Source organism: Erithacus rubecula (genome assembly GCF_903797595.1).
Source record: "Erithacus rubecula genome assembly, chromosome: 4".
NCBI classification, from domain to species: domain Eukaryota; kingdom Metazoa; phylum Chordata; class Aves; order Passeriformes; family Muscicapidae; genus Erithacus; species Erithacus rubecula.
The window spans coordinates 37921327-37948270 of NC_136686.1; the positions used below are offsets into that span (position 1 = coordinate 37921327).

The following is a 26944-nucleotide window of genomic DNA, read 5'->3' on the forward strand; positions in this document are numbered from 1 at the left end:
ACATCATAATTTTAAGTCAGATGCCCTGAGCTCTGTTAATGAAATGACAGCGTTGAACAGTTCAGACTGAGTTCAGATGGGGAACAGTAATTTAGGATTTTCCACATAAGCCTCATATATGGAAAATGCAGAGGAAGCTAAATGAAAAGTAGCTTTTGGTTGGTTTTTCTTTAATGCATAGTTCCACTATCCTCCCCAACCTTGTCAGAAAAAATATTTATGGAGCAGTTTACTACATTATTGCATGTATTTATCCCATTTTCATTAGACATATTTTTTACTAACATAGGAAAACATTCAATTTCATTTTTGGGCAACATCAACAGCTTGGGGAAATCCAAAGTCTTCCATGTTAACTGCAATTCAGACACAGAGTAATCCCTTTCTGTAAAGACAATGAGAGAGAGTTCAAGGAAGCACAGAAGTCAGGCTGGCAAAGTGGGACAAAATAGAGAGGTCAAAGAATGAAATCGTCACCACTGCTCTGAAAACTCCAAATTGTACCATGACATGAACACATTTACAGAATGAGGTAGTCTGGACTGTTGCAACATATGGCCACTGGGAAGCATGTCTCACATTCCAATGATATAACTCTGAAGCCTTGCCAAGACTCTTGCAAATTTACTAAAAGAGTTTCCTTTGTCAAGTGGCAAACACTGTCTAAATACCAATGCTTTCACAGCATATTCTGATGAAATACAAATGTCTGAAAGACACTTCATTTAAACAACTCACAATTGGATTAAATTAGCTCTGAAGCAAATTCTGGTTGCACAAGTTTACAGCCTACTCTCACAAAACAGCAATGCAAAGGGCAGCTAGACTTTCCATTTAAATTCCTTAGGGAAGAGTAATTGCTCAGGCCATTTTGCCAAAAGAATGTTATTGTGTACATTGGTCCATGGGTTTAAGAAAGACAGGCAGAGTAGATACAAATTTTCTGCCTTACTAAATGTTGTAGAATGTGTATTTTTATTAAAGGCTAGCAGTCAGGAAGCTCTAGTCTTCATGGTTGAGTAAATACATTAACCTACACTAACTCCAATGAGTGTTTGCTCTGTGTGTGCATGGACAGAAAGCTTCACTTTTCTTTCTCTCACAATTCTTTGTAAAGCTCCAGGCTTGTGGTTCCTGCCCTCAGTTTTCACTGCTACAGAAACCTCTGTGGACATCACAGAAGTGGGTAAGAATCAGATGCATTTTCCAACCTGATAAAGTTTTGACCAAGTAGAAACACACACTGGAGACATTCTCTGAGAAATGTGAACTCTGAAAGAGAAGGTAGGAGAGGTGACAAAATGAGCATCTACCCAGCTTCTGAAGAGGTGAGGGTGATGGAAACAAAAAGAAAGGGACCTTTCCTTCCTTCCTTCCTTCCAGAATTCAAGAAGGATTCATGAAGTTTAATTGCATGAGACATGCCCTAACTACTGACCAAAAATCTGTCATCCTTTAAGCAGTAGCAGGAAAATCATCCCTTAGGTAGGGTCAACTTCTCACTTGGGGGATACCCCAGCAAATACATGGCTTGTCCTTTATTTTCTGCCCTAATCATCCACCTCTAGACCATGGTAAATGCTTTCATTGTCTGGGCAGCCTAGATGGGTGGAGCAGGCTGTTTAAGTGGATGGATACAGATTAGACAAAGACAGGCCACAGAATAAACCAGAAAAAATCAGGAGTAAATATGCAGTAAAAACTAGGAAAGGAATAAAAGAGATGCTGAAATAGAGTGAGAAAAAATACTGAATATGCAAAAAAGTCATTGCCATCTTTTATATGAAAGCAAGAAAGAAATGAACAAAACTATGTGAAAGGGAGAAGTTTTAACAAAATCAGGCAATGTTTTATAAATCATGGAAAAACTAGAAATGATAAAAAAACCCAACTATCAGTATTTAGATGACAGATAATAAAATACGTATAGGCAGCTATTTTAGTCCATTAATCTCAAGAAGGCATTCTTCCCTCTCTCTGTGAAGCTTTGCTTCTCCAGCCAGTAGAGATGAGACACTTGTCAAACTCTGTATTAATTTATTCTATAGTATAAACCAGAGCAGTATATGAATGTTGTTTACTATTGTAAGCAACATACACTACTGTTGTAGTAGCAAGCACATTCAAATATCTAGAATTCCAAATGGGCCACAGAGGTAGACCCACTAAGCTATTTAACCCTATACTGCTAATGAATGAATGTTCTGGGGTTTGTGTTCATTGTCCCTGTATTTTCTCCATCAGTCAGCTAACAAAGAGGGTGACACATGTTCAGGAAGTTCTCTCTGCATCATGTACAAATGTCAGTAAAACAGGAGACTAAATGCTGGCACAAATCAACATTAGTGTATAACCTCATTCTTCTAGGATGTTCTCATACAAACAACTTACTGAAAGTAAGTAATAAATGTGTTGACAGTACAGAGTACAGGATTGATTGTGTCTGTTCTTCAAACTGCATGAAGTAAGAGTATGAAGCCACTGTATGTATGATTCAATGACTAAATGAATGAAACAAAAGGATTTTGAAACCATGGAAGAAATTACTTCTTTTGAATTAAATACCATTAGATGACTACTTAAGAAGTTTATCTTGTAAAAAATATTTAGATCCCAGAGATCATTCAAATGGAAACATTGTATTTTCTATTGACACATAGGGAGCAAGCACAATGTTCGAAATTCAGAGGAATGAGTTCAGCATCTTACCACCATTTTATTTTGTGGAAATAAGGGAAAAACTTCTAATTGGATCATACAATATTACAAAGAACAAGTGTACTGTAGGCAATCCATATGACTAACACATTATCTTTAAAACTGAAAAAAAGTATTACTGCTGAACAGAATAAACATAAGCACAAAGGTGCCAATACTCACATCGATTAAATCCGAAAGGTCGTGGATGTAATACTTGAAAACAGAAGCGTTGGTTGCCTCAAGGGTGAGCAGGTATTCATTACGGGCCTTAATGGATTTCAGCTTGTTCTCAGAATATTTTGCTTGACGCTAGGAAAGACATTGCATATTAATGTATTTTAATCACTTCAGTTTTGGTATGCAGCAGAAATGGTAACAATCCAAGCACGCATTCCTAGTAACAAGAAGGCATCTCAATTTAGAGCCTGTTATACATATAAGAAATATAAAACAAAGTGAAAACTTCATATTTTGTTTCAAATGAGACAAACTTTACAGTAAGAATCATATCGGGAATGAAATATTCCCCTCTCAGAACTGAAATTATGTCAAGTTATCTATAACCCACTGCTAGTTTATTATGTGTACCTTGCTTAATTTTATTTCTCAGCTGGATTTCTCTGTCTAATATAATGCCAAAGAATGTCAGAAATGCACTGAATTTATTTCAAATGAAGCTAAATAAAAGGATTATTTACTTTTTCCTTCATTTTTTCAATCTTTTTCACAGAGCTCCGTCTCTGGTGCCTTTCTTCCAGTCGAATATGAAAAACAGGGTCTCCTGACCTCCCAATCTGTTTTTCTTCTTGCTTCTCTGCCTCCTTCAGTTTGCTTTCTGCACTGATGCTCTCTGCGTGATACATGTGGTATGTTTTCATGACCTGCAAAGGGCAAGAGTCAAAGGAGAATTGGAGAAAATAAAAATATAAAGGTATCTACAGAAAAATCACAGCGTCCTTGTGCAAAATGTTGACTTATAAACATGGATCTTGGGTAAGTTTCTTTGCCAGTGGAGACTGAGAACTTTTGGTTGCATTTTTCTTTTCTGATTTATTTAACAGTATTTCAAATAGGGAATTTTCCTTTAATTTCTCTAACAGGAAAGAGAAGAAGCCATTCTTATTAGATTTCAGAATTTTTGTCTTCAAGTGAAAATTAAAATAATGAGCAACAAAACTAAGTCTGTGTCAGTACCAAATCTATCTGATACATAACCATTTTCTGGGCTAAGTAACATCTTGGCTGTGGAGACATTGAGTGTTTGAAAGAAGAGGGATCCCTTCAGCACTGAGGAAAGGGGAAGGAAGGAAAGGGAATGGGAAGCTTTGGCCTGGGAGCAAATCCCCAGATAGCTGGATGGCTGTCCATGGCTTGGAAAGAAGTCTCTGCACACTGCACAGCCAGCAGACTGGGCACAATGTAAAACCAGATGAGAACTGAAGAAGGAGCTGCCTGATACATAAGTTGTGAAAGTGTTTTCCCCATAGACCCAAAGGCATCTTTCCTCTACACACCTGCTGGGTCTGCAGATGAGAGAGTTTGGGCTGCCAGTATGCAAATACACTCTTGCCCAGGCCACAAAGAGGAAAAAGGGACTGGTTTAGCCCAGTCCTCCCCTTCTTCTTCAAGCAAGAGAAACCTCAGCCTGAATGTTGCATAGTGGACAGCAATCACAAAGCCCCAACTCTGATGGGTAGGGCTGTCTCTGCCCACTTCCACCAAAGGAAGTGTCTTTCTGTCTTCCCAAGTCTTTTGTTGTTTGTTTCTTTGTGTTGTTGTCTCAAGTTTAGAGCACTGAACAAATCAGGAAGGCATCCTCAGGCAGCCAGAGGCTCCTCTCTTCTTCTGAAGGGTGCCAGAGCTCTCACCAGCAGATATTATCTTTGGGTAGAGGCCATGCAAACCATTCTCATCCCAAAGCACACACAGGCAGGGAAGAATCAAATCAGCTGCTTGTGTAACCCATGGAGGAGACAGACAGTTTTGGGAAGCTGCCTTGAATTATTCCCTTGGGAGAGTGTATTTTTTATAACTGAGTAGTTAGGCCAGGCTAAGGAGTATCCATAGAGTGGCAAAATGGGAACACTACATCTAGATATTGCCAATTTACTACAGCACATCTCAGCATAGATTGACACAAACTGCATGTCATGCCAGTGGGTGGCTGAACTAATGCTTATTTCAAGTCCTGCACAACAGAAAGACAGACACTTTCAGAGAGATGCAATTTTGCATAACAATGTATAAACCATAACTCTGTATGCCACTACGTAAGACTGATGCCACTGATATTAAAAATGAAACAGGAAACTCTTTACCAGCTTCCTGTAGTAAGGTAAAACAGTTGGAGACAAGCACTAAAAAGTGGCCTTGTTTTTATTTTAAGAAGCATTTGCTTACAGCTCTGCGGTGGAAAAACCTCCTGCCTGGAGCAGGACTTGGTGCTATTGCTGCTGCTCCTCTATAGCACACTGCTGCAAGGCCTGAGCAGAGTGCAGAGCTCCCTGCCCAAATACTGACTGCCTACACCCAGTGGAAACTGCTGCTGCCCCACCAGCTCAATTCTGCAAGGATGAGGCAGAACAAAACCCCAGAGACAGACAAAGCTGGGCTAGGAAGAGAAGGCAAGCCCACAGGGCTGAGGTCTGCAAGGTTCTCAGTTTAACCAAATAGCATGTTCTGTCTCACATATCCTGCACTGTTCCAAAGGCACTCTTAAAGTCATTGATGACCAGTATCCAGGGAGCTTAACTTATACAGCCACATGGAAACAAAAGAACTACTGCAAAGAGAAGAAGTGGACTTTTAAAATAAATGGTTTATATAATAAAACAGAGAAACACAGAAAGTGATATGGCTCGTATTAAAAATGACAGGGAAAATAAAAGCAAGGCTGTGGCCCTTTCTTTGGCCTTTCTATTCAAATCTTTTAAGTGTTTCTTTCTTTATATAAGCCTAGAGGTGTTTGCTTTTATTTTTTATCATTTGTTCTGTGTCAGAAGGGGATGGCCTCACCTTAAGGTATTGTATGCAGTTTTTTTTGGGAACCACAATACAAGAGGGATATAAAGCTATTGGAGAGTGCCAAAGAAGGGCAACAAAGATGGTGAAAGGTCTTTAGAAGAAGAAGCTTATTGCTGTCTGCAACTTCCTTATGAGGGACAGACACTGATTTCTTCTCTTATGGTGACCATTGACAGGTCCCAAGGGAACGGCCTGAAGTTGTCAGGGGAAGTTTAAGTTGGATATTAGAAAATATCCAACTGATATCCACTGAGGGTGGCTGGACACTGGAGCAGACTCCCCAGGGAAGTGGTCACAGCACCAAGCCTGACATAGTTCAAGAACTGTTTGGACAATGCTCTTGGGCACATGACATCACTCTTGGGGATGGTCCTATGCAGGACCAGGAGCAGGATGGACTCAATGATCCTTGTGGGTCCCTTCCAACTCAGCACATTCTGTGATTCTGTATCAAATATATCTCCAAATTTTTTAACTGCATCTCAAAGCACCTAAGTTGTGAAACAAGGATTTGTTTTGCTTGCCAAAAGCAGTAAACAATGAAGTTTTTAAATAGACTAGCAGACTAGGCATAAACGTCTTTCTGCAGTGGCTGACACTTCAGTTTGCCTCCTCACTGAATGAAGCACTCCTTGAAGCAGTGCAAGTGTATCACTGTTCTCACCAATGCCTTCACACTAGTGTCACATCACCAAGCAGTATTTCTTCCTCTCACTTCTTTGGTACCACATGCTGCCAAATCAAGAATGCCTCACTCTATGCTGACTGAAAGGCAAGTTTTGTGGGAGAACTACATGGAACTCATAGCCTTCATGGGGAACCAAGACCTCTACCTGAAATCCATGTTCTCACAACAAACTCTGCAGAAATTCTTGGTACAAATGGTTTCCTAATTAACTAACATTTAAAAAGAAACCCTCTCTCTGTATTCACAGGGCTGGACATCAGTCAGAGTCAGTCCTACTCAAGCCTCACTTGCTTAGGAATCAATATAGAATCTGTAAAGAGCAGTGATCAGCCTATGCATGTGAGTCATGTCCAGTTTTTTATATTGATAGCACTGCTTATCTCATGTACTAATGACATCATTATTTTGCAAGCCATTGGGGAAAACATTCATTATTTTCCAGCCTTTTTCATATTGTGTCAATGATTTTTTAAGAGCAGCAGCAGCTGAACTTAATTTGAGACAAGTATTAGAGACATGTATGGAAAAACAAATGGGAACAAGTTAGGGAGTTGGCTTCCAAGTATTTTAGTGCATACTTCCTCAACAAATTAGTTTAGAATTTATTGCATATATGATTCATTCCCTTAACACTATGTCATCCTTTTGCCTTGGAGTTTTTAAGACTGTAAGATATTGTTAAACACAGTAACAGGCATTCCTAAATAGTCTTAATTGTATGAAAAGTTCTGGGATTTGTAGGCTTCTGATCTGTAAACATGTAACAGATTCACAGATCTATTATTCAAACTATGAATAATCTCATGAAACAAGTAATAATGCTTCTGAAATGTCCACCAAACTGTTGAACTGACAGACCATCCTGTGAGAGTATCCATCACTGAACTGACTTTTGTTAGTCTCCAACATGCTTATTGATCAGCCATCAAGTATCCACTGAAAAAAGAGAGCAAGGTTGCAATTATGCAGATGCTGAACTGTCATAATGATATTTGCTGCATTTCTCCACTGTAGTGAAACAGCATTGTCAAATGCATACTAGTACCTTTCTAAAATTAAATACTGAGTTTATCTGCTATTAATTTAGCAGATTTATTCTGCTGATCCAGTGATGTAAAATATATATTTGTGTCAGATGACTGAGTCAGACTGCAAGCAGATGAAAAAGATTATGCTACCCTAACTATATACTCTCACATTTGTAGGTGACAGACTGTTCACTTAGTAGTATAAACATCACAATTTGTGTGCCAAAGATTCAGCATCATTCATAAGAGCTCAGCAAATAGTCTTAAGGAAGAAGATAGCATTTATCACAAGGAAAGGCATACTAGAGTACATTCTTAGATAACTATTTTATTTAACCCCACAGTTGTTATCTAGGGAAATCCATCAACAAGACAGTAATTAGTGCTGTACTTCTATGGGCTATAAGTGAAGAATGTTCCCAGAGCAGAGGACTGGCTTTCCTTCTCTACACAAATACTTACTTTCTAGAAAACTTAAACCAAGGCAAGACTGAAAACTAGAGTTAAAATATATTGAAATTTACTGTGTTAACATGTACTTTATAACAAAACTGCATAATTAAGAGCTTTTTCATAGCGTTTCTCAGGAAATAGGAATTTCCTGGAACATCAGCTCATCCCCAGTGCATTTATCATGTTTGAATTGTTTTAGAATTGTCTTTGCTAAGCTGTGAGTTCTTTTCAGAAGGTGGAGTCCCAAGGGCTTCATTAAATTGGGTTAGTTAGTGCTCTGCACAAGAAATAAGTAAAATCTTATGCCAGTTTTACCATGTCAGTGGCCTCCAGCAGTTAAGCAGGCTTAGAATGAGCTGTTGTCAGCATCCTGTTCACTCACTTCCAAGCTGAACTCTGATGTGGTTTTAGGAATTATTACTTACATATTACTATCAGTACAGGATTTCACCTTCTCAGATCTCTGATGTGCCATAATAAACTAAACTTAACTTTTTAAAGAGAATTCAGATTCTGTGTTATTTTAGCAAATAAAAAAGAAAATCTGGCAGCAACTACCTAGAGAAATGAAAAAAGCCAAGATTTTTAAAGAGTAAGATAAATCAATGGAAAATGCAACTGGCACAGCAACCCTGTCTTTTTTAACATCCAAGTTGCTTTGGACTCTCCCTACTTTTTCCTTTCTCTGAGAGTTTTACATTTGCATCACTTATGAAATGTATGATGCCAGTAGGATTAATTTGGAAAGCCAAGTGGGAGACATGAAGATACACTTTTATGAAGTGCATCACTTTTCTCCACCATTTCCCTCAGCCTTATTACTGGAACAGCTGTGTATTTTTAGCAAAATTGTGACCTTCCTGATGTCTTTAGAGGATATTTATGAATATGTCCTGACCTCTGAATAAGTCCAGTGAAGAACTCTCTCCAATACAAGAAAGTGTCTGCCCACTTTCTGTTTCCATTCCCCATCACTCAGATACTATTGCTATATACCAGTGCTGACAAGGCAAGGTATTTTATCTTCCCAGAGAAATGGAAGAAGGGTTTGACTGGGGAGTTTTCTATATTGCAAAGATGACTTATTGCAAAGTCAATAATCTGTTGCCTCTTTAAGTCAACATGTAAGAAGATTTCTAAATCAACCAGTTCACAAAAAACTACAACCCAAATATCTTCCAGCTTTCAGTTCCACCAACTTTACTTTCTGTAAATGCAGGAAAAACTCTTATCTGTGACCCCACACAACTAACTGAGCTCCCCTTTCCCCATCCCCCCTCACTCAAAAGGTGCACCTCACTGTAGTTTCTATAGCTTATATTCTTACCTAAAACATGGGACTGATTTCTGGCCTGCACTGGCTGAAGGTATGGTAAGGAGAGGAGTAAAAGAGTGCAGCTGCTGGGCTGCTGCAGACCTGAAAATACCAACTTGTCTGGTACAGCCATGGAGAAACCAGGCATAGTTTTAAGTATGTCAGTCATAATTTCGCTGAAGTTGCAAAGATACAAAGTGAAGCTTTGTTATTGTTTTCAGAATTATGTTTTCAGTCCAAATTTTAAAATCCATGCATAAAATACTGAAATTTGAAAATACAGTTTTAAAATGCATTTTTACTAGTCATAAAACATTTAGAAAACCTGTGTAATGTAACATTAAAAAACCCCTTTACATAGAAGAGATGGAAAATTAGAAATTAATGTTTCCCTTACAAAATTCTGATTATTCCAGCAAAATAAGCCTGCTTTGTTCTGAGAATGTCTTCTGAAGTTGTGGTTCATTGCCTCTGTTCTTATTTTTTCAACAATCCTGTAATGAGGACAACACAAGCCAAAGGCCTTAATTTACAGACCTTTGTTGTAAGATAAAGCATGATGATAAGAAGTGACCAGATTTTTAAACCTTCTTTATACATATTAAAGCTCTGATACTTGCCTCTCACTCAAAGGCTTGAGAGGCATTTAAATTCTCATGTGACATCACATTTTAAGTTATACTTCATGAAGGCACCTTTCCTCTCAAAGAAACAGGACTAAGTAATAGGGAGAGACTTCAGTATTAGTATATTACTCACAGATTTTAAACAAATTTGCCTTTTTTTGGACATAATGATTTATCTCACATTAGTATGACTGACCTTTTTTTTAAACTATTTCCCCCCTCAATAATCATGGGGTAAATGAGATCTCCTTTTTGAGACTAAGAAATGTCACTGTTGGAGATGAAAACTGTCAATACTTGCTCTGATAAGACCACTATGATCTTATTCTGCACACAATAAAAGTCATAAAAAATTAAAAACCTGTGCATGAGGTCCCCATTTGTCTAGATACTGTTCTATCTTTATGTACAAGAGCAGATATAATACACAGATATGATGATGACCATTCTAAACATGCAAGCAGTGAAACAGATGCTACTCTGCACCATATTGTCACTTTATTATGTGTGGGCTTTATTTAGCTAAATGTGGACATGTACAGCTGACCAAGCCCTCTGCAATCAATGAAAAGCTGGACAATGAAGTTAACAGTACAGATCACTTAATCTGAAACAGATTCTTGCATTTGATTAAAGGGGTCTCATCTGCCCATATTAGATTTCCTGGGACTTTAACTGGAACCCAGATATTTGTATCTACACTGCAGATGGCTGAAAACCAGGTGAAGAAAATTCCATCCCACGAAACTATCCTGCAGCAGTAGCCTGACTGAAATTGTGGACAAATTCAGAATTTTTTATAACATAAAAAATATTCCTATTTAAAAAATAAATCTTAAATTCTGAGAAAGGAATTAGTATGCACTGGGAGCCGTTATATGGAAGTGAATATCTGATTAAATCTGATGGTTATCGGTGTGAAGACACAGCACTAGTGTGAAGAAATAGAGTGAAAACCTATATCCAGTCCTGCAAATTTTCATTGGTACTTCAGAAAAGTATTTTAGCACATGCTCCACTGTTTCCCTACCCTGGGAGCACAGGCACTAATCCCCAGCCTCGCCAGACACTGGAGTTATGCAACTGCTTAATTGAAACAAGACTGTATCTTCAGGGTTATTCAGCACTGAAGTCCCAGTTGTGCCATGGCTCCTGCACTCCCTGATCCCCTGCAGCTGTGTGAATTGTCTGTGGCTATCGCTGCTTTGCAGAAGCTGATCCCAGGACACTTCACTGACTACAGCTTCTGCCAAGAAGGCTTTGCAGTACTGCACCCTACAAAAATGGTGGTGGTTTGAGACAAAAAAACCCCCAAGAAAATCCCAAATAATATAAAAAAAAGTGGTGGTTTAGGAAGGCTTTGGGAAACTGTGTCCATAAAAATTCAAAAGAACTCAGGGCAGAAAGACAACACTGATTTTTTTTTGGATCTCCCTTTTGCCACCTAAGTTGTTCTTGAGTTCAAACATTCTTCAACCATCCACTGATGGCTGCACAATTTTTCCTAGGTCAAAAGAAAAATCATTAAGATGCACAAAAGTAATGTTTGAGCTCTGCCTGCGGAGAAGGAATCAGTTCCTAAACTTATTGAAGTTCACAAATGTTTCTTGCCATCAATATTGTAAGGTTTTATTATGGTCCTCCACATCCTGAGGATGGGGAACAGAGCTGTCTAGAGATCATTATGCAGGATACTGAAGATTATATGTTTCAATTCTTCCATTCAAAAAAAGAGAATTTAAATGTACAACTTCCTCAACGAGAAAGAATAAACAAGTTTTTATAAGAGATGCATATTACCAATTTCTCTTAATTCTTCAGCTATGTTTTAAAAAAGGGATTATTATTGCTCCTTTTTTTTTTTTTTTTCACAATATAACCTTCAGAAAATAGCTGAGGAAATAGTTATCAAATGGACAAGACATTGTTTTGCAGTAACATGTTGTGTAAATAGGTTTCAAACAAGAAAATAGGTTCAGACCTAAGTTCTCTCAGATTTTGCTACGGAATAGCAGGAGCTTGCCAAATGTTCACAGTGGTTTTTTTCCTTGACCTCTCTAAATGGTATGGAAAGTCTACAAAACTCTCTGTTTTTCTTTTCAGTATTTACTTATCCCAGTCACAGATGGAGAAGGGCATCTAATATTTAGGGTAGCACTGGACCTGCAAAAACCTATGAATTTTACTGCATATAGTCCACAAGTCAAACTAAGCAGATGGCAGCATGGACAAAACAAGGCAGAAAATAAAGAAGTTTGCTCTGCTAAGCTCTGAGTAGAAATGTCTCATTAATAAACAACAGAACTTACAATAAACTGGCTTACCAGAATCTGGGAGAAAAAAAGGGTTAGAAGTAAAGAGTAATCCTGAAAGCATTAGCATATGTATTTTAAGCAAGTGAGGAGTCTTTTCAAAAATAGAGTTTAGACTTGTGTAAAAGACAAAAAACAAGTAACTCCACTGGGGTAACTGTGTAGTTGATGAAACTCCACTTAAAGGCCACAGAAGTAGTCTGATATGGAATTTGTATAAGCCAAGTAAGTAACTGTACTTACTGTGTAAAGCTCGTTAAGTACTTTCATTAAGTCTTCATGAAGCTGAAATGAAATCTCTTTACTCTGTAATTAAAAAAAAACCAAAACATTAGAAAAGGGCATGTAAAAACTGCACCATACATTTGTTTCTTGATATTTATACTCATTGTTCACCCTAGACTGTGAATGCAGCGTTGCTCACAAAAACCATTCTGAATTACAGTGCACTAAAAAGAGTGACTCAGAGATGCAGTGGCAGACAGATAACATCTGGACAGAAGACTTCTAAAAAGAAACCCAGAAGTAATTTAAGATATTTTTCCCAAAAAGCATCAGGAAATTAGGTGCCAACGGAAAGGGCAAAGTTCAAGATTAATGTTTTTAATAGAACAAACTGTGTACTGTTTTATAATTGCTATGATATATACAAAAAAAACCCCATGCAGAGTATGATATTCTAGAGGGACATCCTGCCCAATTTTTATATCTAGGATAGTCTTTGTTTCTCAGCACATGCAACTATCTAAATATTTATGCAAGAAATAATTGTGGCTCCTCTTTGAAACAGATACCCAACTGCACAATATTCCACAGCGTGTGCTGCTGAACCAGCTTTGTTTAGCTTTTCTGGACTGTGACTTTACTTTCATTCTGACCCAGAAAAAAAAGAAATGCTTAGCAGTAGTTATTATCAAAGCAAATATGTCAAAACAAGAGTATTTAATTGGAGTCTCATTGAAATATATTCCTTTGTTAGCTTTCCACAGCAGCTCAATCTGATGAAAATGGTGGCAACTGTGCAAGAGTTGAAGGCATTTGTATCACAGCTTTTGGAAAGCAGCTAAAGAATAGAGCTATGGGACTTGGCAAACAGCCTGGCTACACTTCTTCTGTGATGCTCAGCATTCTAACATCCATGCTGGAAATGTGAGATGTTTTTTGTCCCGTGAATAAATTGATAATTAGTCTGGCTTCTAAAAACTCCTCCAACTGCATGACAGATAATGGCCTTAGCTATGAGAAGTACTTTGAATTTGTACAGAAGCCAAAGGAAAATCCTCAGGGACAACTCATCTCCAAATCTGCTAATGCATACTTGGCCACCACTAAAACACCTGAAGGAATAATGGTTTCAGAATGAGAATTTGCAGCACAACATCCACATATGAGGAGAAACCACATCACACATCCCCCACCCACTGTTTTCCAGGAGGATGAAACAGATACAAACAGTAGCTCAAACAGAAAATTCTGGGTGGTTTTTTTTCTGCTGCTCCTACTATCCTACTTTAATTCTGGGCAGTATTTTAAAGCACCTGTCATATCACTTACCAGTATTCACTCTAATCCTTACATGCAAGATGGTTTTCAACTGACAAGAAGCTAGGAACATAATTTAAAAAAAACACTTCAGTGAAATTCTTGCATTCCCAAGGGCATTAGCTGTAGCAGCTAAGGCACAGTAAGACAGCTGCTCTGAAGCTGTGAAATTTTCCTTATTGCTTATAGTTTCCAAAGACTGGTATTTTCAAGAGGTATTAATTAGTTCTGAAGTATCTAGAACACAAGGTTTACTACTTCCATTTCTTTGCAAATATCAGATTAAAATAACCTAATAAGAAGGATAAAATTTCATATATGTAACACTACACAGAGTGCTTATGAAGAACTGGAAAAAGACTGCAGATTTGCAAGCTGCTGTAGGGAAATGCCATAAAATCTTCAGCAAAAATTCTGAGTTGCTTTTCATTGCTTTAAATTGGCACCCTGCCTTCAAAAGTCAGCAGCACAGACCTAACACAGCTTACACACCTCCTCAAAGCTCCAAGTGGAGGCCACCTGTTTATTCTTGGATAGCTGCTTCTATAGTGCTCAAAACAAGTGTTTTTTTAAATTACTTTAGTAGAAAGAAGGGCAAAACATACAAACAAGATGTCTGACATTAAGATGAGAGTATACCCATGTGGGAGGAAACACCAGGTGAATCCCAGCTTCAAGCAATTTATCCCTTTCAACTGTTGCTCACAGGCATCTTGAGGCTGATGAGAAGTCAAGCCCTAAATAAAGCAACAGCAATTCTAAGGCAACATGCTCTAAGCTGGTAGTGCAAAAGTTTGTTTGAGAAGGTGAGACAGAAAACTCCAAACCAATTTTCTCTTTAGGCCTTGAGATTTAACTGTAAGCAAAGCACACAGCAGTTCATTGAAGGATGCACTCTTCTTTTCTCCTCATAATGCAGTCCCACCTTAATGCAAATAGACACCAGATGAGCAGAAGATTTGGTGAATGATCACTATTTAATAGGACCCATTTCTTCCCTTTGCCCCTTTTGAGCTCTGTCCAGCACTAAAACACAAGCAATAGTAAATTTCAAAGTGAATGGGAAAGATCACAATACAGAAAGATGCTGTTGTAAAAGGACAGAAAGCTTTAAACTGGAAAGCAAAAAGAGAAGAAGGGAGGTGATCAGCAAAAAGAGTGAATATTGGGAAGTGACAACCAAGAAGTGCCACACAATAACAAAGGAGTCATCCTTCCACCACTTCATCTGTGCACTCCAATCTGCAGAGGATGCCTGCAGCAAGATAACATTTCAATTTATTTCAATTCTGATGAAAGATTCTATAGGAATTGTAAAAAAAAAAAAAAAAAAAAAAAAAATCAAGAAATTTGGCTATATTTAGCAGTATAAAAGGGATTTGTTTTTCAAGAGCCAACACATTTTTCATCACCATTTAAGATCAAGAAATACTGACTTGAGTGGCAAGCAATACAGCTTTTAGTCTAATATATGGTATGTTAGAGCACCAGTTAAGAAGAAAATTTATTTTCAGTGGTTAATTGCTTTCCTATTTCTTGTTTATGCTACCTAGTCTCTGCAGTAGGGTTCAGCATGTGTGAATGGTGTGCTCCTCTAGGAGCCTGTCCTCAGGGTACCAAACAACAGAATGTAAGATGCAGCACACATTTTCCTGGAGCTGAGTTGATAGCTCTAATCAGGCTATTAAAACCTGACAAACAATCACTGAATGTGCTTATTTATTCACTGTGTCCCTGAAAAATGCACCTATTAACCAAAAGAACAAAGAATATAATAAAAATGTGAAAGCACATGCAAATTTCTGCTAAAAATATTATATATGTTACTAATCTGGTTCAAGACATTAAGAGACAGTATTATATTTTTTTCACCTGATAGCAGCATAGATCATACACGTGCAACAGAAACAAATATACCTAAATCCTCCTTTCAGCATGTGCTCAACTTTCAACACTTCAGATGTCCTACTGATGTTACAAGATTTGTATTTCTGGATTAAAGTTAGAAAAACTCAGAATTTCACTCCACATTAATATATTTTCATAGAAGTCTGTTAAAATTTTCCCACTGATTTCAGTTAAAGCATAATTTGGCACTCCATTTTTACTCTTGTTTATTTCAACTGAAATTTAAGGGTCAGTCCAGTTCTTCCTGGAACTCTTTAGTGTCTGTATTTAGCATACACAATGCTACTCAGTTACAACATTTAAGGAAAATATTCTGTGCCTATTGCTTTTAAATGAGTCTGCTGCTGGTCCCTGTGGGAAGTGAAGTGCAAACCCTTCTTTTATGGAGGTTTCATCAGCTGCGTGACACTAACATAGCCAACTCAGCAAAATTTTGTCCCAGACTTGCCAGTGTATACCAACAAACAGCTTTGCTATCCTTTTAAACATTTAAATGTTTATGAAAATGATGCAAAAAATCTATGTGCAACAATCACTATAACACCAAACAGATTCAGGAGGAAGTCAGATTCCTGGTTAAGAGCCAGGTTAAGGAAATAAAATGTTTATTGTGCTTCGTTTCTCCAGCATATTTTACTGTAAACATTAGAAGACATGTTAATCTTGTCTTATGTAGATTTCTATCCAAGGAAAATACATGTTTATAAATTATAAATATACAAATCTGCTTAAGGATTTTGTGGGTATGTGTTTATACAGTTGATTATTACTGCTGGGGTAACCAGAATCACTGCATGAAATATTCTGCATAATACTCTTCCCTTCTGCTTGACATTTCTCCTTATTACTTTATTCTTTAATTGTCCCCATGAGGCCAGCTACCCCATCTGCCTGAAGAAATGTGCAAGCACGCAAGGATTGAAGTCTGCTATTTTATTTTTGTAATTTTATGTGCAGCATGAAGGCCAGGCATCAACAGCAATCTTATTGCTTTTATATGCCAGCAATTAAGGTGCCTATCTGAAAGTACAAGGCCTGCCTGACATAATGTCTTCCAATAAATGTTACAAAATCTCTGTACTATATCCTAACTTTGTCCTGCATTTAGTACATTTAAACAGATGCCAGTTCCCGACCCCTGGAAAAAAAGAATGACAAACAGCTCCTGGGAGAACAAAATTAATTAATATCGACATGGTAAGGAGGCCAGACTAGACAGCAAAGCCATATACAATCAGATAGCTGAATACAACACATCCAGTCCCATCAGACCATGTAAGGTAGAGCCAGTAGGGATCATTTCCCCAAAACAATCCAAATATCCAGACATATGTAGGAAAAACAGAGTGATGAAGAACAGAGACTGAAACAAGAACAAAGTACAAAGGCTAAGGAGTGGATACACCCTTACCACTACATTTTACCAGATCATCGCTGGCTACTGCACACACCTTTTACAGAACAAGTAGAAAAAGGGGTTACTACAAACTTATGGCTTGTGCTATATCACACATAGGAGGGGTAACAGGACAATACTCCAGTGGTAAGCATGGCCAGAGAAGAAGGAAAGTATTCCATCTTTTCTTTAGTACAATTCAAGCTGGAGTCAATCTTAAGATACAAATTCAAGCCACACTCTTCTAGAAAATGTAGGGCTCACTTCATGGAAAAGTTTCATCTGAGAACTAACATGCCCATCAGGAAGATGGAAAAAGTCAGCAACATCTACCACTGAGAAGCAGAATGGGAAGTCCCACCCTCTTGAGAAGAGAAAAGGGAGGAAAAAAAATAGAAAGAATCAAGAAGTTCAGAGTGATTATGACTTTGCTTGTTGTCTCCCCTTATCTTGCTTGTGGGAAATGGGGCAAACCACTCTGAGACATTTTCCCTTTCTGCAGCAGGAACACTGGGGTTTCAGAACAGCACAATCAAGATCTGTTCTGGTCATGGACTTGGTGTATGTACTTACTCTCCAGACTTGGAAATGGAGTAAAGCACCTTGTTGCTGCAGGACTGGTAGAGAATTAAAACAAAGTAAAAGCAGTGATGTATAACACCATTAGATTAATAAGCTGTAAGATATATAACTGAAAAGATCTAATCATTGAATATAGAGAAGCTTGACTAACTAGTATTTGTAAATTGTAGAATCACAGAATTGTAGACATTACATGCCCTTACTGTGACAGCCAACACAGTACAGATATTTCCTGCTCTTGACTGTGGACTGCAGTAAGACACTAAGCATGCACTTGTTCGTCTATTTTTAAAATCTTCCTATTACTGCTTTTCTTGTTATTTATATTTATTACACAGAAAGACAGTAAATATTTCACAGAACAGTATGATCAGATTACAGAGTAGAAGTATCTGCAGGAGATGGTTTGTCTCTAATCCAAAATCTGTGAACAGTGAACGAATTCCATATGCTTTCATAGGGATATGACATCTATTGAGACAGATTATACTTTTCTCTAACACTATTTTATTCTAAACATATCTTTTTTTCAAAAGTAATTTGCAGAATCACAGAAATTTACAGAAATTGCTTAAATATGCTATTTGATATTTAAAAATCTCCAACAAAATCAATGACCTTATCTTCAGGGAGAATACAGTTTTGATAGAAGACACTGCTGGCTGTCACTTTTCTCACTATAAGTGCACCTTCTCTTTGCCCTGTGACCTCTTTCCTTCAAAGAGAACTGTAGTACAGGATATGTGCTTTGCATCTGATCTCTTTGTTGCCAGTAAACATCCATTATGCACTTCTGTGAGTACCTTAAGTTAGACTGCTCATTCACATCTGACACAAATTATCACAGGATAATGGAAGGGCTAGGGCTGGAAGAGCTTCATCATCAGTTCTGCACCTGGGAACTAACAGCAAATAAATCACCAGTGCTTTGCAGCAAGCACCAGAGCAAGAACTGTGCACACTGGGGCTCAGTGGAAATACCAGCCTTCTGCAACAAGTACTGAGCCTGATAGAATGTCTTAAAAATGTGTGTTCAGAATTGATCCTGGTGAAAAAGCACTGTCACATTCAGTTCCCATGCCCATGAAGCTCTCATGCCATGCTGAGATGCTGCATGTTTTCCTGCCACCCTTCCCCTAACATTATGGGACTGGCTCAGATCCCTGTACACAGCCTGTGTTAGCTCACTCTGCCCATGTTCCACCTCGGCTAACAGCTGTTTGACATGACACCCTCACACTGAGTGTCAGCTGGCAAACTTTGATGAAAGGTAGCAAAGGGCTGCTGAGGATCTGGGTTCTACTAATGTGAGCTTCAGCATATGCACGGCAGGACCATCTCAATTTCCCTGCTCTTTTCTCCCCTTTAGAAAATCCAAATTAGGAATAAAAAGCAAGAGCAGCTGCATGCTCTTCTTCAAGAAACTGTGCTAGAAAGAGAAGATTTGAAATGTTGCACCTGCATGGGTACAACATGGAGGACAGATACAAGGTTATCAGGGAGATGGGACAATATGCCTCCTGTTAACACACTGAAAATATCCATGCATTTTCCTCCTTTTGAGAGAGAAGCTGCAGCAATCTCCATTAATGAATTATAAGTGAATATAAAAGGACACACACATCTCCACAGAAAGCTTCAACAATATACCACTATACAGTCTACCCAGACAAAAGGGAAGGAAAAACAAAATTTCTAGTGCCAAAGAACTGAATTATGCTGAAAGCAAACAGGCTTGTGTAGTAATACATGCCTATTGAAGAAGATAATTGAGATAAGACACAAACAACTGGAAAACTATTGCAGGTTCAATAAAAAAAAATTCTACTTGTTTGCAACTCTGAGTTATCCACACATAGACAGTACTGCAGCCTGTTCAAATTACTTTTCTCATTATTGGATCAATTTTTATAACTATCTTCCATATTACTACATTGAGGAGTTAGTTAATTACAGTTTTACATATCAAATGTATTACATGAACAACCTTTTACTGATTGAGAAACTGTAAACTTCAACTCTGTTCCTGTTACAGGTTTTAATGCATACCAGGAAGTTTGATTTAAGTTTTTACTTTTATTTCCTCCAAGTACAACCTATGTGCTCCCTAAATGATTCTTCTTCCCAATCCCAGTGCTACCTAGGAATTATGGGCAGGAATATGTGAAACCAGTTCCCTGTTTTGAAAACATTAACTTGGGTACTGTTGCTATCATTTCATCACACAATTTACATCTTTCAATCTTTACTCTTCTTGCACTCTTTTTGTATGCCAACTGTCTACCAGCATCTCACTGTGGTTAACAAATATGCATTTATAATCCATTTTTCTTCTTGAACATTTTAACAATGACTGCAAACACATTATGTAGATCTTGAGCTCGAGTTGCCTAGAGTGCTTGCTTGGTACATGAGGGATTTACACATTGCATGTGTTATGAAAATACATAACTGTCATGGACAAGGACAAACATGTACAGAGACAACACTTAAAGGATCTAATAGAAATTCTTAGGGTATCAAATGTGTATGTTCATATTCAATATTAGGTAGAAAAGCAAACACTTTTAGGAGAACTGCAGCATATGGTACCAACTTTATGTCAAGGGACTACAAACCAAACTTTTGCTTTGTCTTCAATCTGTTTCATTCACAATGAAATTCTTTTTTACAAATAATTCATTAATACAGCATTACTATTTTGGGAGTCCTAAGAGCAAACTGTTTCCTTTCTGCATGGATAGACAAGTGTGCTTTTTAGAGAAGGACAGGCTTTTTCCTCTGCTTTTTGGGTATTTGTGATTCAGCTCTTAAGGTCACCAGCATATACAGCAGGATCCCAGGCATTTCAGCACTAAGTATTTGCTTCAAGAGAACAGTCATGAAGAATTTATATGCATGCTAAAACAGATTTTATGCTGTGTGTGCTGAATCTTCTCCTCACATGCTATCTATTAGGACACTTCTGCCTCCCTTGTGCATCTTGTAAGCCTGGATGGAGGATTGCAGGAGAGGCATTACCTTCTTGAACATCCTGGTGGAGTCTTCACTTATCTGCATGAATCGCATGATCACATTGTTCAGGTAGATCTCACTCAATGTTGCATGGTCTTTGCTTTCTCTTCTCACCTGGTTCAGGAGCAAGTACCAGCAATTCACTGGTGACAAGAGGTTCTGGTCTTTCCTGAGGAAGGAGACACATACATGTATAATGTATAGAAATGAAAAGGTTATGTATTTAACTGAAACATCTCACTGACATTTATAGTCATAACTTGTTACATAAGATAGCTGCTTCTGAACAGTCTATCCATTCTTGGAATGTCAGATTAGGCAAGCCTCAGATGACTTTTAAGACACATTCAAGTTTCATGAGGCATGGATACTCTGCAAGCCACCCAAAAGTATAAAAATATCTTGCCACAAAGCTTAGAGATGGAGTACATGTAAATGTTTAAAACCAATAAAGGTCACTCCTGGAAGAGGAACAGTGATTAATTTCTGACATTAGAAATAAACAAGCACTGGAAGCACAACCCAAATCCTTCACCAACAAAATAGCTGGTGTAGCTGTTTCACTGCATTGGATCTGTATAAGTGATGAAGTAGAAGAAAATGTCTCAAGCATCCATATTCTGTGAGCAGTGCTCATAAATTCACAGCATTCATAAACACACTGCTGCTGCTAGTCCTAGATGTGTCAATTACAAGACAAGGAGCAGGACTGGACTTTTTCCAGTGATCCAATTCCAAATTCCCATGACAGACTTTTTGCAATGTCGCCCCACTCCCAGCTTTGATTTGACTTTTTGCTATATTAAAGATGACTTCTCATTTCTTTTATACAAGGCAAAATAAAAATCTATGTAGTTCAGCAACTATTTCACAGACAACAAAAACTTATTTAAAAAATTTGTCTTATGATTTTCTTGACATTTTAGTATAAAGTTTGCCTTTCAACTAACTGCTCCAGGAACTTGCTGCTCTTTTTTTCCCTCTTTTACAGGGACTCTCCTTTAGTTAAAAAGATAAAGCATATGAGGATAAAACATGCAGAAGTGGTGATAAATTGAGGGAGAAACTCCTCCAACTCTTGGCAAACTCTTCTAATAATTAGCAATTCTCATTGTTAGAAATATGGACTTTAATTCCCATCTAATTGTCTACTTTTAGCTCTCACCCTCAGAATCAAAGCCACAAGGAATGATTAACAGACAAATGTACTCTCTTAATCATCAGTGCTTTGCTTTGCTATGAATCAGGAGTTAAGAAAACTTCCTCCATTTGTTTCAGAGAGACATCTTAACAGTGTTACTTCACAGCAAGGGGTTTTATCAGCCAGTTCAGACAAAATGAGCACTCCTGAAAGGCCAGGCTGATATTACTTGGTCCTCACTGCTTCTGCATGTCCCAAAGACAATTCCACAGACCTTCCTGATTGTTCTGGGAGCAATGGTGGGAACAGCTCGGGACCAACAACTAAAGCCACTTTTGTTGTAACCTCTTCTCAAAGCAGAGAACTGAAAGAACAAAGCCAAAGGCAGAACTCAAGTTGTAACCCCCATGCACAGCTGCCAGTCTGGATTTAACATGTTTAAGAACAAGGAAAGATGTTTGTACACACAAGGAAAAAAGATTTTGCCACAAGCAGAATAAAAGCCAGGGCTCTCTCTGAAGTGATGACATATGCACAAGCTGGTTATGGAGAATCACTGAGTCACTAAAACAAATTTTAAGAAATATATATTAATGCTCTTTGAACTGTGCAAGCTGTATTTGATTAACCTTTCCTTTGCCAGATGTACCTAGAAAATACTTTTGTCCTGAAACAACAGTCCTTTCTGTGTATCTCTAGCACAGCACTGAGTGAACAGTGGGAAATTTATTTTTTAGTTTTACAAACACAAAATACTGTTCTAAATCCCTAAGCATAACAGGGCCAGACACATGCATTCATTAATCAGCTCAAATCAGGAAAATAGCCACAAGTCTATGTCAGCAAGTGATGCACATGAAGCATTTCAGAAAATATACTGTAAATGTTATGCCAGATACTACCTGACCACTTGTTTTGCACAAAAGATACCAAGCCATTAAAGGCATACATTAAATTGTAAACAACATAGAGTTCACATCATCTTTATTCCCAGGAATCAGAGGGCTGAAGATGCAGCAAAGTTCACATGCAACAACAAATCAAAATAGTTTTATTTCTTAATGTCTTTTTTTTTTTAATGCCTTTTATTTCTTAATGTCTTAATGTCTTTTTGGCCAAAATTATCTTTTTTGTTGTTGCTGTTGTAATGTTGACTGACCTTCAAGCAGATACTTCAAAATCCTATCAACTCCACTAGAAATGAACACACAGATTTTCAAGCTTTGGGGCTTTGCATCTCTTCTAGATGCTGGCCGCATTTGGGGTGGTTTAAAATCCATATGGTAGATATGGATAATATCTATGCAACTTACCTTTTAAGAAACTGAAACTACTTGTCAGAAGCTGACATGAGTAACTGCATAGACCACACCAACACTAGCATTTAGGCACTCATCCACCCTCAACTGCAAAGAGAACTGCAACACTGCTAAGAAGGGGTGGACATTTTAAATGGGCCTTTGAACCAGCAACAGGTACATGGGGGTGATGGGCAAGCAGGTTTCTCTTACTTATACTGCTGATGATCCTTTGTACTTCTTGTTTTTGCCATGAACCTCTCTGCCAGTTTTTCCAGGTTTCGGGAATACTCCATCTCTATTTCCGACTTCTTGCGGAAGAAATCCTGCAGATCCTGAAGAAGCTGCACTCTCATTTCAGTCTGCTGCTCCAGGCATTTCTGCTGCTCAACGAGTTGAGCTCGGATCTCTAAGAGAGAAACACACATCCACTCAGGTCAGTGAAAGCAAATTAACTGAGTGCTACCAACCAAAACTGCAGTGCACTTCAGCCTCACAGCTACGCCAGCTGGAGCTGGATTTCAGGCCCCATGGTGGGACAGAGCAGAGGCAACTTCTGCCACCACACACTTAATGCCCAGCATCCTGTCACCTACTGTCTGTCTCACAAACAGCTGTGGCAGGGGCTCAGGACTCTGCTGGGCTAAGGTGAGTCTCCATTTTCTCTCCCATTCTCCTCCTGGCTTCTGGCACTGGCACAACATCCAGCTTGGAGTGATCTCCTTGCAGAAGGTGCTGCCCTGAAGAATGGTTAGATAAATAAACACCCTTTGGGCCAGGATCAGCCTGCTGACTGTCAGGTGTTCTATCATCATGCACATCATGGAAACAACCTTGTAACAAACCCTGGAGGACCATCTATTGACACTGAACACAGGGGAGCTTCCATATCTGCCCTATCTCTGCCAGGGAGGGAACCAGTGTACTCTACATGCATTCAACAATGTTTTACAGCAAATATAGAGGAAAAAAGCATGTACCTATATTTAGATACAACTACTTGAAAATTTGCACAAGGTTCCAGGGACTATAGTCTATGTTTTAGTATTAAAAAAAAGCACATTTAAAGTTTAAAAGAATCTCAGTTTAGAACGGAATATATGCTCACAGTTATCTTCTAGAGCAGCAGGAAAAAGCCTCCAGATTTCCTACCACCTTTTGCAAATTTACTATGTAATAGGGTTTTTGCTTTAGAGATTTCTGGCATTCCGACTTTTTTTAAATTTTGCTTGGTAATTTTTTAGCACTTTTATTTCCTGAGTGCTAACCAGTTAAATACATTCTAACAACACAGCCTAAAAAGACCTCTTCAGTTCTTTAGAGTTCATTACACTTTTGTCAGCTGCCCAGGCACAGTGTACTCCAATATTGTGCAGTAAAAAGAGGAGTAAACTTGCTGAAAATAATATATGTGTATATTTTTTACATAATTTAATTTTACACAATTTAACAAGGACTTATCAATAGCAAGACACCCAGAAGTGATGTCCATGTAAATGCAAAATTGTTGTGAAATTTTAGTTGATTCTTAATGACATAACCATGCTGTGGGCAAAAAGATCCTGGAAATCTTCAAAGCCCATAGCATAGTTTGAAATAGAAGAGCATTCTAAAAGTCATGCTACCATCACATGGAACTGAAAACCACTAAGTACTATCAACATGGTGAAAAATTAGCTGATGCAACCAGGATCTAATACATCCTTACTGATCTTAGAGCAGGTATGAAGGCAGAGATCCACTCAAATGTGTATACAGCAATAAGGCATTATGAGTGCAGAAAACTGTTAATTTTGCTGGAGGAGGGAGACACTGCAGCATTTTCTTCTAGATCTCCTGTGAGCTACCAGCTGCTGTGTTAATCATTAATGAGACCATCCATTTTTATAGTCTGGGAGGTGAACCAAAAAATTCATGGTTTGGTTTTCACTTCATTTCAAATCAGTTTGTTGGAAAAGAAACTGTGCCTCCAGCAAGGATGAGCCACTGTAATACAACACTGTATCAATGACATACATGTACACATTGGAGCTGGAAGGTTAACAACAGAAACAGACACTCAAGACCACTTTTTTGGGTGTCTACTACTCTTAATATTGCATGGAAAATTCCTGTGTATGGGAAACCAGTTGTACAGATCCACTGGTCAGAAGCAGCAATTTTGTCTGTAAGCTGGGGTTTCACTAAATCCAGATGCATGTATGTGGTCTCTATACTTTGGCCATCTCACTTTCCCACTCAAGATTTCCTAGCAGTTACTTTGAAAGCAGTGTTTTGTACGGAGCATCTATGTTCAAATTATTTTGTAGGTCAATGTATCTTGCTGCTCTAATTCTTCTTTTTTAGGCAGGCTTTTACCATAGCAACAGGAGTGAGAAAGATTTTAGAAACAGGAATATATGAATAGAAATACAAGAAACAATGAACAAGGGACAACAGATAAAATATGAGAAACTGAGAAACTGACATAGCTTTTTGATGCTGTCTGGATTTCCAGTGGACAATAGTGGCTTCCTTCAAACTTGTATTTTAGAACACAAAATTGAAGCATGATCTACAAAAGTTGATAGAGATGTACAAGCTCTGAGTAAAGTTGGTAAAATTTGAGGCTCAGAAGGCTGCAGCTTTACGAAGGAAGATTTGTAATTTCTCATTATTTGAATCTCAGCAAAGAGAAAGAACATGTTGACTCAAAAAGGCTGAGCCTGTGGCCTCCTCCTTGAGGAGAAAAAGGAGAGATGTACAACCCACTCATGCTAGCTGATCACAATCAGTCCAGAAGTGACTTCAATAGCCGTTCTCCTTCCAGTCTTTCATGTCATTCTGCTCCTCCATTTTTTAATTCTTCTTTTACTAATAATATGTGTAATGCCATATTGGCAGGCTGAGGAGATGGCAATGAATAAGAAATCAGATCAGAAAATTTTGTGATTTCCATTTCCTGACGAGAGCAGAGGATTTAAAAAAGAAATCAAATAAAACCCAAAACAAGCAACAATAAACCCACAGAACAAGTACTAGCAAAACGGGCAGGCAGCCCGAGTGGCTGTGTATGACAAAAATCACAACTGGCCAGGTACTATTAAAATATTAATTATAATAGGCTATTCATTACCTACTGCTACAGAAAAATGTACCAGGGCAATGCTATTTTCTTTAACCAGTTCACATGTGTGATTTCACTAGGACTAGAAAGAGTGGCATGGAAAATTGCTGCACTGTATTTGAAGAAACACAACCAGTATAGTCCAAACTTCATAGACACAGACACAGGTGTTGCAAGTAAGAGAAGGGTGCCTGTCTTCACTCTTATTTTGCTGGCACATTAAAATTTGAAGTTGAATTGGTAGCAGTTGTAATGGACAATGACATTGTCCTATTCTGCTTTGCTGAGTGGCTGATGTCAAATTGCCAGGCTATTTTGTGCCAGGAAAAGACCCGTTTAGACCCTGGATGAGTTAGCACCTTCTCCTTTTTTCTCTTGGCAGCTTTGAGTCATGCTCACTGGTTTTTTGGCCAGGGGCTGGCTCAAAAGGGATCCTATCCATTCAAAAGGAACCCCATCCAATTCTGTAGCTTGAACAGACTGAAATCACATCAACTGGAAAAAAAAAATTAAATTTGCCCTACACTTTGTCCAAGATTTGCACATACGAACAAAGTGAGGAAGCAGTTCATTTGACAGCACTTAAATCAATAAACTGAATAAAGTTTTACTTGTAAAGACTTTAATGTTAAAAATTATTTTAGTTCCGCCCTCACAGACACCCTCCACTAGAATTACTGCATTAAGTATAAAATCAGATTTTGGTTTTGCCAGTTTTGAAAATATAACTAACCTTTCAACTAATCTTTATTTCCTTGACAAGTGGGTAAATCTGTGCACCATGAAAAAGATACAAGATTATTGTTGCTC

The 26944-nt window shown here is 38.1% G+C and overlaps 1 protein-coding gene across 2 annotated transcripts in view; it reads right to left on the reverse strand.

The window, feature by feature from the left end:
* Positions 1-26944, reverse strand: part of SRGAP1 (SLIT-ROBO Rho GTPase activating protein 1) — a 138199-nt gene that overhangs the window by 46680 nt on the left and 64575 nt on the right. For both annotated transcript variants that reach the window (XM_079303560.1, XM_079303559.1), the window contains exons 2-6: positions 23242-23437; positions 20596-20758; positions 12390-12452; positions 3399-3581; positions 2881-3009 (exon numbers count right to left, since the gene is read on the reverse strand). In XM_079303560.1, the coding sequence (XP_079159686.1) occupies positions 2881-3009; positions 3399-3581; positions 12390-12452; positions 20596-20758; positions 23242-23437 (734 nt within the window). The remainder of the gene's footprint in view (positions 1-2880; positions 3010-3398; positions 3582-12389; positions 12453-20595; positions 20759-23241; positions 23438-26944) is intronic.